Source organism: Carassius auratus, chromosome 49, assembly GCF_003368295.1.
Source record: "Carassius auratus strain Wakin chromosome 49, ASM336829v1, whole genome shotgun sequence".
Taxonomy (NCBI): Eukaryota; Metazoa; Chordata; class Actinopteri; order Cypriniformes; family Cyprinidae; genus Carassius; species Carassius auratus.
In genome coordinates this window covers 13765130-13776887 of record NC_039291.1, presented here as the reverse complement: position 1 = coordinate 13776887, position 11758 = coordinate 13765130, and the positions used below count along the sequence as shown (strand labels likewise).

The window sequence follows — 11758 nt, the reverse complement described above, 5'->3', positions numbered from 1 at the left end:
AAATAATAATTTACATTATTAAATGTGGGCTCATTACATCATTTTGTCTGAAAGTTTGAAAAATAGAAACTACTTTTACATGTGTATGCAATATAATGGGATATATTAAGAAATGTACTAGCAAAACTACCCCAGTGGGCATCACTGGCTACCCTTCTATCTCTCAGTTTTACTTAAATGTATTTAAAAACTGAAACATCGAAGCAACTGTTTATTGCCTCCTCTGTATTGTACATAATATATGTTACTATGTAATTTAATCTGGGATGAGTATTATATTATTTTCCATTTATAGACCCCCATCATAGGTTTTCTCTGAATCACTCATTAAATCTGCTCAGCTTTACATCATCATGGATCAGTCAGCTACAGAAAAAAGCAGCACATGGCAAACAAAACCCCTGACTGAATTTGGAACGTTTTGGATTTATTTATTCATTTATATGTAATTTTGATTAAGCTATTTTTTTTTCATAAACAGGTTCATGTGGAAGCTCATTTATAAACAGAACTTTTCTACACACAAATCTATTATTCTGAACAATACAAGTATATTAGAATAAATCTTGTACAACAGTGGTATTGTTCTGTTGAGACAATTATTCAATTGTAACCATCAAATTAGTATAATTATTATAAGATTCCAGTAACCCCAAAAGAGTTTGCAATATTATTTGATGCCATTTCTGAGGGCTATATTCATCTATTCTCTAATTATATATTTTAATCTAATGGTTAAACATACAAAATACAAATCTGTTTAACATGTGTGTGTATATATATATATATATATATATATATATATATATATATATATATATATATATATGTGTGTGTATATATATATATATGTGAATATATATATATATATATATATATATATATATATATATATATATATATATATATATATATATATATATATATATATATATATATATGTATATATATGTATATATGTATATATGTATATATAATGTAGGCAAACCAAGCAATTGCTTGGGGCCCCGAGCTGACCTGAATGTAGTGGTCCTTTAAATTAATTTCAAGCTTGTGTACTTTAAATTACTACTTTATTTACAGGTGTAAATAGTTGTATGCGCACCTGTTTATTTAGAGCAGATTGTGTATTCTGATGTAATTGTTTTGCACACCTGCTTGCTTGATTATGTTGAGGTGCTTTTGTGCACACCTATATATATATATGAGATACCCCTCTGGCTGCTGAAGGAGGTTCACCTCAAGACCGTCAATAAACATGGAGGAGGATTATACATAACAATTGTCATTTTTTCTATTTTACTTTTTAAACTGAATTCTTGAAGGATCAACAAGTAACATTTTAACCTGTCTGCCCTTAACATATGATTTCAAGCTTTTGTAAATCCTTAAATTGCCTATTGATATGTAATATAGATTATATAGATTTGTATGCATTGTTTTTATTTTATTTATCAATTGAGAATTCTAGAATAAATTTAAAAACGGATTTATTGCTAATAATAATTCAAACTCATTTCTCCATGAATACAGATGAAGGTCAGATCAGGCCACTAGATGGTGGTAAAGTCTTAGATCTGATGAGGAAGGAGCTGTTCATTCATATTCAGAAATGATGCTCAGCTAGATGCTTAATGTTAAAAAAATAACATGACTACATGGTGTGCAATGCAGGGTTCTTGCTGGACCTTTCGCTACTATGATTTTAGGAGATTTGGGAGCTGAGGTGATTAAAGTTGAGTGACCAGGTAAGGTTCATGTGAATGGAGTGGTACGTAAGTGTTTTGAAGACATCTTATGGCATATATTGCATGACTTTTTGTTTTAAGATGTTGGCGTAATTTCAAGGATTAGATTCGTCCCAAAAAGCAAATGCTGTTTTTACCTCACCAAAGGATTTTCTTCTTTGCCACTGTTTAATATACAGACGGTGAATTAGGACTGGGGCTTTTAAGCTCTACAGTAATAGAAATACCCATTCATTAAGTTTTCTTGCACATCTATTAAACTCGTATTTGACCAGTGCCTCCAGAGCAAATATTGTGAGGTAGTTAATGCTGCTTCCATGTTTGTGGGTGAAGAGAGCGCTTCTTTTCTGAGTGTGAGCAGGAACAAAAATATATACTCCATTGTGTTTGTTTTCTTCTTATTTGAGCAATTTTAGCATCTTTTCAAATGCGTGAGGTCATATATAATTGGGATTTCTTTCTTGCAGAGCATTGCTGTTAATCTTAAAGATCCTAAAGGCACCAAACTTGTAACTGAGGTAAATCTTCAACACTCAGTGTATATATTATTCGGTGCATTACATCACATTTGTTGTTTGATATGTGCATCTTCTCTGTTGCACTGCTTTGTCTCTTCTGTCAGCTTGCCAAAATCTGTGATGTTCTGGTGGAGAACTGCTGGACCAGGAAGCTGAACGTGATGGGACTTGGGTACGAAGAGTTGAGTAAAGTGGCCCCTCAGCTCATCTATTGCTCTGTAACAGGTGAACACATACTGTATTCACAACATGCAAATACTTCCCAAAATAAGCTATTTCCATCATTTCTGCAGTATTGTGACAAAACTGCTTGTTTTTATTATTTATTTATTTTTATTAGAAATTGGGCACATTAAATTAAATAAAAAATTGTAAATTACAATTGTAAAAACTATTTATTGCTTGTGTACCCACCAGAAAAAAAAAAAAAAAACATTTTGCACAATGTGTGACTTTTAGTTATAAATAAGCCCGAAATACACTTTGACATTTTTATTTTAAAATGTGTATGCTTTTCCATTGCCAGCTGCTCATTAAAACACATTGCAACATATTTACAACATATCACAATATAAACACCACAATGCAAGCATTGGTTATGATCTACTGTTAATTATTATGATTTATTATGATCTTTTGGCATGGATGCATGTTATTTATTGATTGTAAACTGCTCTGAAAGCACAAGCTTTCTGAATTTGGACATGTAGTTCTGACATATATTTAATCTAATCAAAGCATTCCTGTGCTCCATCCCCAAATTTTAGACCTCTTAAAAATTTATATATATATATATATATATATATATATATATATATATATATATATATATATATATATATATATATATATATATAATCACAATATTTTAATCATTTCAGATATTTAATACTTTTTATAACCCTTAATTTCATACAATTTCACGTTTTATAAAGACCCACACTGATTTAAAAAAAAAAAAAAATTATTTGCATCATGCTCCTAAATAGATTTTACAGTTGAAATAAATCTACTTGTTTTGAATTTAAATTATTTTAACGTTAACAATATATTTCTTGTCATCTTAAGGCCCCCTAGTGGACCCCGGCTCCCCGTTTAAGAACTACTGCTTGTTAAAGAGATGTGCCATTGCACATTTTTGCAGTGTTTTCTCTTTTATAATGTATTTAAGATACTCGTCTCCAGTTAAATACGTAAAAACCCAGGTTTTCTGTACTGTAGACACTCCTATGGTATTCTAAATCTGGCCTGCTTTTGACTCATAAACCCTTATGTTTTCAGTTGTAGGGCCCTTGTGAAAAGGCTAATTTACTTTACTGTCTGATTCTTTTTTAATCACACTCATAAAGGAAGCCACGCTTTACTTGAAAATTGTTCTGTAGCCACGCTAATCTGAAGCGGATGGGCACTGTCACCACGCTGGCTGCTTTGCTGATTGGTTTCACGTGTCAGGCACCCATACATCCTGCAGTCAAGTCACACTTGATAAGGAAATCAGTATTACATCTCTCTGTGTAAAAAGTCACCAGTTTGTTCAAACTACCATGCATTTCGTTTTTTCGGTTATATAGGTTTAAAATATTTTACTACAGATTTGCATCTGGATTTAATACGGTTAAAGAACTACTGATAAATATCTGTTTTCATTTACATGAAAACATGAAGTCGTATAGCTAAATTACAACATCTATCAGCACGCGAAGATTCAAGCCACTCAAGTGAGTTCAGCAAACGAAACTCTCATGTTGGTCGTGATTATACTGTACATTTCATGCAAGTTGCTACATCATGTCAACACTGCAATGGCAGCTCTTGCGGTTAGCAATGAATTGCACTCAAAGACTGCGTTATTTTTCTGCTGTTCTCTGTAAGATCACAAATCACAGCCAAATTCCCATGTCTCGCGCTGCTTATGAAGACCTGGAGGCGTAACCCACAAGACCTCATTAAACTGTGGATGCTGGACAGTTAAACTAGAATGATTTACTGTGCTCATCCTGTGTCGTTTAATTTTCCGCTTCTGAAAAGATTTTGCACTTTCTTTTTTTCAATGTAAATTAAGTCTGCAATGCTTCGATTCAACAAGTGCTATTTGATTTATTACTTGACAGGAATTTTCTTTAGTCGATTCTCATCATTCTTCCTGGTCTCCTGTGGTTTTGCTGCCCACTACCTTATCAGTATTTTAATATTATTATAATTGTTTTGAATAAAAGGTGACTTTATATATTCAGTCTCCAGAGAATTCCCAGAACCACAGCTTCCGACTCAGACATATCGGATCAAATTAAAGCTGCATCGTTGAACCAAAGTGATCATTTCCCTCTCAATTAGATTAGGCCAAAATGTAATTTGTTCTGTGTTGACTGTAATAGATATGTTAGATAGGAATTTATTTTTAGGTTTTCTGTGGTATCTAGAGAATGTTTATTAAATTGAAGCCGTGTCTGCTTGACAGAACATTGAAAAAGTTATTAGATATTAGAAACTCTAATCTAACAACAACAAAAAAAAGAACGCATGATGAGTAACTATTTTGAAACACAGTAAACATCTTAAATCGTGACCAGCTCACAGGTGTGGTCTGCAAAGTTTCCTCAACTGTAACAATTCAAATCATATAACAGACTGGTCATTTTGACGTAATTTGTCTACAATAAAAGTGATTTATATAAAGTGTAATATTTGCCCGTTGCACTCTACACATTTATAAAAAAAACAAAAACAAAAAAAACAACAACAACAAAGAAATACACATAACTGACACACAGGAAATAACATAATTTAAGTAAATTATTATTCCACACACACATACACACACACACACACACATACACACACACACACACATATATATATGTGCAGTATAAGTGCAGTCAAACACATCCAAAATCAAAGTTTTTCTTAACATAATATGTGTGTATAATGTATGTGTATTTGTTATACAAATACAAACACATGTATGTATATATTTGAGAAAAATATTGTTGTTTGTATGTTCAATATATTTATATATAATATAAAATGTCAGAATATGAATACATGTAAATACATGTAAATATTTTCCAAATTTTGACTGTATGCGTGTGTATTTATATAAACATAATAAATATACACAGTAAACAAACATATTATGTAAACAAAACTTTTATTTTGTATGCAATTTATCATTTTACAGCACCAATATATATATATATATATATATATATATATATATATATATATATATATATATATATATATATATATATATATTATAGAGCTTTTATAGAATAATTACTACATTTTCGATTCAGTCCATGTTCATTTTTACTAAGAAAAAGGCACTGCCACTTGAACTCAGCACATGCAGCACTGTAAAAATAGACTACTGCATATGCAATGCTCCTGGTTTACAGTACATCGTGTGAATGCGCTAACACGTTAACATAGGCTAGAAAAATATATACACTTCATACGCACTGCAAATGGGCCTTCGATTGGGAATATTGCAACCAGCGCTAGAGGTCTGCTGTGGCTCTCTTGTTGAAGTCTTTCAACCCTGTGTTTAAGCAAATATCATTACCAGTCTCCTATCCTGCCTTATGAACTGTGATTAACTGGACACCCCAATCAGGAAAAAAGGAAGCATTCATTTATGGGTGGTTTGCATCTCACATGCTGTAGCAGTTCTGCAGTCATGTTTAATTTATTTGTAATGGGCCTTGCAGTGGCATGTGGTCAGTAGATTTATTGACATCCTTTGGTTTATTGCTTCAGTCCCGAGGGAGCAAAATGTTAGTCCAGTAGCAATTTGGTAGGGACCAATTTCTGTGATTTTGGCTCAATTTCGTGAGGAAACGGCACTGTGTAACCTATATACAGCGATTGCATATGCAAATCCTCATGGAGGCTTAAAACCATGACTTGGCAGCGTCTTTGATACAAGACATCATTTGCCTTTTGTTCCAAAAAAAAGAGGTCCCACACATGGGAGATTAATCAGATGTTGATGATCAGGAACCACGGAATTTGCCATAGCTGGCATAACCATGACCAAATTTGGTCCACAAGCATCAAATATTTGTCTGTTTCTTACTGCGAAAGGTTTTTCTTCTTCTTGGAGGGTTAAAGTGCTTATTGTATGCTTCAAATACTCTTCCTTTTGTCAAAAATATTACCATTTGTGGTTTTGTCTAGTACACACTTTGTATTATTATTATCCATTAAACTAATCTAAAGTTTGTTTAGTCATTGCATTTTTTTCTTTGACTTCTTGTTTTATGCCAAATCAGCCATTCATTCACTAGTCATTCAACCAGTCATTCTGTTGAGACATGATGTCTATAAGAGGATCGTATATACACACAATGGTAAACACATTGCTTGACATGCCAGCAAAATAAAACCCCCAGAAAACCCTTCAGATTTCTTCTGTCTTCCATGTTTCTACTATAAAAAGGTGGTTTTATTTCCACACTGTTTTTATCAGGAGTACATCATGTCTGTTACAGTCCATGCAGATATGAGACGGGTGTTTTCGGGCGAGACACACACTGTCTAGTCTGGTTGACGTGGAGTAATCAGGCTTGGTTATACACTGATGAGTACAGAGAAGGAGAACCACAGACTCCTGTTCCTCCTCTGGAGACGGTTGAGGTCTCTGTGGCGCTCGGCGTCCACAGAATCGACAAAGCTCCCTGTTTCTTTTTATTGTTGAGGTTTCATTTCTTTACAGCAAATTAAGTGGCGTCTGAGAACGCGAGTTATTTTCAGCATATGTCCTTCATTATCGGCCCCCACACCCAAATGTGCCGAGGTTTGGCATCGAATGCTTTTCACATTGTGCCAAAGCTGGCAGTGGAGAAACCTGATGAATGAATACAGCATTAATATTAGATTTTAGTTCATGTTGCTGATGATATAGATTCTCTTAGAAACCAGTTCTCGGAAAGTGGTTTAGCTCTTAAAGTTTACTATATGAAGATTATTTATTTATTTATTTTTATTATTTTATTTGTATTCATAATTTATTGGTAAAATGATGATACATGGTTAAAGGAATAGTACAGACCAAAAGTTTGGACGCACCTTCTCATTCAAACGGTTTTCTTTATTTTCATGACTATGAAAATTGTAGATTCACACGGAAGGCATTAGAACTATGAATTAACACATGTGGAATTATAAATGGAATTATATACATAACAAAAAAGCGTGGAACAACTGAAAATATTTTGCTTTGATTACTGCTTTGCACACTCTTGGCATTCTCTTGATGAGCTTCAAGAGGTAGTCACCTGAAATGGTCTTCCAACAGTCTTGAAGGAGTTCCCCGAGAGATGCTTAGCACTTGTTGATCCTTTTGCCTTCTGTCTGCGGTCCAGCTCACCCCTAAACCATCTCGACTGGGTTCAGGTCCGGTGAATTTGTTTTTGCAGGTAAAAACCTATAGATTAACCATACTAATAATAAAAAAAAAAGAATTCTCAGAAATCTCTGTGGGACACATCACATACCGTATGCTTATAAGTTGTATAAATATTTTAGTTTTTTCTTCAATTTTGGTATTAGATAGCATATTACATTAGGGTGTTTTGTGTGGTGTTTTTTTGCTCCCTGTAATGTTATGGTGTTTATCAATACATTTTAAGACGAAAAGCTGTTTTTTGTTCAGGTAGATTGGTATATTAACATTGAAATATACTGTTATAAACATAAAGGCATCTGATAATACATGATAATATAATACAAAATGTGTGTGTGTGTGTGTGTGTGTGTGTGTCTGTGTGTGTATATATATATATATATATATATATATATATATATATATAATACTTAAATCTGAGAATGAGCAGTAATAATAGTGATAGTTGTCTTAGCAAACACAAGTAATTAAAGCAAAGAGAGAGGGAAAAATGTTATGAAGTGATGCTGCTTTGTGAAATATACTTGCACAAACTCTGGTTAGTAGACTGCTGTTTTCATACTAGGGCATGACAGATTTAGCTTTAGCCGCCCATACCTCTGCCAAGGAAATAAACACATCCATAGATGTTTACCTCCACTGAGTCAAAGTCTTAGAACCACGATGGAGTTCCTAGAATCAAATTAATCTGATGATAATAGAGATGGAATCGGGTCTTTGCCCACATTGACTCCCGACATGTGTGCTCAGCTGTGGGGATTTCTGAGAGCCGCACACAGGCCCAAATCAAGCCATACTGGCAAAGCAGAATATGCTGGAGATTGTAGCTCTGACATGCTCATGTTACACCAAACTGTGAGCTGTAAGCACATTTTCATCTGATAATCATCCTCACACACATAATCAGTAACCACGTCTGTTAATTTGTTCAGGATACGGACAGACAAGCCTGGATATGACTCCATTGCGTCTGCGGTGTCTGGTTTGGTGCACATCACTGGTCCTGAGGTGAGGAAGATGATCTGATGAGCTAAATGTGAACTGTGTCATTTCTAGCATCAACAAATGGTCAAGTATTGGCAGAACAAACAGATAACCGTCCCAAACCCACACCAGGATTACACACTTCATCTTAAATACTACACCCCATTTAAGGTTCTTTACCTCTTGTTTATTTAACAGCTTCTGTTATTTATTATTATTTTTTAATAATTTTCTTTAGGATGGAGACCCAGTCAGACCAGGTCTTGCAATGACAGATCAAGCCACTGGTTTATTCACTCATTTACTTCATTTGTACAGATTTGGAGAATTTTTACATTCGATCACTTGCTCAGCAGTGGATCCTCTGCAGTGAATGGGTGCCGTCAGAATGAGAGTCCAAACAGCTGATAAAAACATCACAATAATCCACAAGTAATCCACACCGCTCCAGTCCATCGGTTAATGTCTTGTGAAGCAAAAAGCTGCATTTTTGTAATAAACTTTAAACCATTGCTTCCGACTAATAACACTATGTTTGGACACTCATTCTGACGGCACCCATTCACTGCAGAGCATCCTTTAGTGAGCAAGTGATGTAATGCTGCATTTCTCCAAACCTGTTCCCAGTGTAAAAATAGTATTATTGCATTGATATAGTTTGTATTTTAATGAAATAATAAACAAAACAATCAGTGTTGTAATACTATTGAAAATATAAATTGAGTATAAAATAAAAATAAAAATACAGATTTTTATAGTACACTTTAAAATACAATGCTAATATTACCTTTTTTTGTGAATTTGTATCATTTTAAAACCTAAAATAAGTAAGCTCTTATTTTGGTGGGTTGATGAAAATGAAGTATATGTGCTGCTGTGTTTATCGCTGCCGAGTGAAGCACGCCGTTGAATGAAATGTCAGTTTTGCATTTTGCTCTGAAACCAACAGCACGAAGCATAGAATTATGCTTTCAAATGGAGTGGAAATCTTAGTATTACAGTTAGTAGATCTAAAACAGTGTTTGTGCTTTTGATGTATTCAGTACTTCGTAGAATATCTCCATGATGACATATTCAGCTCTTAGAAGAATCCCTTTTTCAGATTTCAAGACTGTTGTCTTTTGCTTAAAACATGGAACAAGCTTTTTAAATCGAACCTGACGACTCTGTTTCATTTCTTTGGCTTGAAAGTATGCAGTTCGCTGGAAGTGGGTTTAATCTGACCAATTCCAGACTCTAGAGAAAACATGAACGTTTTACTTTACAGTATAAATAAATCAGCTCTCCATAACTGTATAAGCATATAAATCAATTTTCCCTAGCTACTAGACTTCAGCATGCACTATTTAATTTACCATGATGGCTTGATAGTTTTGACTTTATGGTTTTTTCTCTTACTTTGAATGAAATGAATATATATATATATATATATATATATATATTATATATATATATATATATATATATATATATATATATATATATATGTGTGTGGTGTGTGTGTGTGTGTGTGTGTGTGTGTGTGTGTGTGTTAATGTTCCTATGCCTTAAATGTTCACCTTGAGTGTTGTTTTACTGTAAATTATGCCATTTATGGCTTTTAAGTAAAGTTCAAGTGAAGTTTCTAATTCAAGTGGTCACTGTAATCTTGAACATTAAGTCACATGTACTTTTTGGATGACTTTTCTTCTTTATATAAGTGGTGACTCAACTCAATCTGTTCCTGTCGTAAGTAATGATGTGGTTGGCATGCTAAGGGTAAATGCTAATTTACATGTATTATGTATTGTAAGTAAACGTAGGTTTTCCTGTCATGCCACTGTGTATTTCATGAACAAATCAGCTTTTGAGACTTTGAATACCTGTCCTTGTGGAGAAAATAGCACACCATTTACAAATATGATTTTGAATAATTTGCGTCTGCAATTTTCCTTTGCTTTTCGAATGAGCGAGGGACTTCAACAAATGTCACAGCACTCGTACCGCGTCTCACCTGCAGACTGCCTGGAAATGCGAACTTACATAGGATCTAAATAGCAGCTCTGGCTCGCTCAGAAGACGTCAATGCCGTAAAGAAGCCATTTGAGACGCTGAGCGTGTAGCATCAATGGAGTTCGAGACGCTAAGTGTACTTGTTCATGAGTGTGTGTTGCTGTCTGTTGACTGTGATGCTAAACAGGCTTCACTGTGTGCCAGGAGAATCTGACGGATGATATTTGGTTCACTTGGTGAATGTTCTATATTCCCTTATTGTTTCGCAATTGCCAGTGTGTTTTACTGAAAACTTAAAAACTGGAACGGAGACGTACAGTATAGCATCTTTTTTTCAAATGTCTTTTGCATCTGCCATATCACTTAATAGGATTTTTTATTGAGTTTTTCACCATAGTAACTACTTGAAACCTCAGATAACCTTTTAAGCTACAAGCTGTTTTCTGAGCTGAAATTCTAGATTGACTAAAGACTTGATAGATAAATATTTGCATGCAACAAACATGTTTTTCAGTTTATGCTGAATGACTGTGTTTCCTCCACTCAGCTTCTCATTGTGTTCTGACACACATAATAAACTGTTGAAGATCATGGAATCAGAAATGCATGATAAGAGTCCAAAATTCACAAAGCAGATTTGGTCCGCATCCTCCACTGTTTATTTGATCTGAACCACTTGGAGTTTTGCAGAAATTTGACATTTGAAAATCAGTGTTGGATCACTGACAATGCAGAAACTATTATTTTGCACATTATTTGAGATACAGCTGAGGAGTTTTAAGACAAATGAGTAAATGTTCATGAATTTTAGACCCGATCTTAATATGCTCAAATATGATTGTAATGAAACAAAATGCGGTCACAGTCTACTCCGGTATCATTCTTCATAAATGTTCTTGCTCGTGCTGATGCCCGGATGTATGTCGGAAATGTGCTGTCTTTGCTCATGCTGAGCTCTAATTGCCATGTGACTAATCACTCTCGAAATGCAGGAAATAGCTAGAGCTTGACTATCTGAAGCCATGACGTCAAAGGCATAGTTCACCCTAAAATTAAAATTCTCTTACTAATTTACTAGCCCTCAAGTTGTTTCAAACCTGCATGAACTT

At 34.0% G+C, this 11758-nt stretch overlaps 1 protein-coding gene across 1 annotated transcript; it reads left to right on the top strand.

Moving 5' to 3' along the window:
• Positions 1-1699: 1699 nt before the first annotated feature.
• On the top strand, positions 1700-9710 carry LOC113065921 (succinate--hydroxymethylglutarate CoA-transferase-like). The gene is made up of 8 exons (XM_026237457.1): positions 1700-1726; positions 2024-2131; positions 2216-2266; positions 2371-2484; positions 4139-4169; positions 8617-8681; positions 8896-8969; positions 9701-9710. Exons 1-8 carry the CDS (start codon positions 1700-1702, stop codon positions 9708-9710), a joined length of 480 nt encoding a protein of 159 aa, XP_026093242.1.
• The last annotated feature ends 2048 nt before the right edge of the window (positions 9711-11758 follow it).

Bases quoted from the DNA above. Each gene is read 5' to 3' on its own strand.
- LOC113065921 (XM_026237457.1), top strand. From the start codon at position 1,700: ATGATTTTAGGAGATTTGGGAGCTGAG. The intron at 2,132-2,215 runs GTGTTTGTTTTC...TCTTTCTTGCAG, and splicing joins ACAAAAATATATACTCCATT to AGCATTGCTGTTAATCTTAA. The intron at 2,267-2,370 runs GTAAATCTTCAA...CTCTTCTGTCAG, and splicing joins GCACCAAACTTGTAACTGAG to CTTGCCAAAATCTGTGATGT.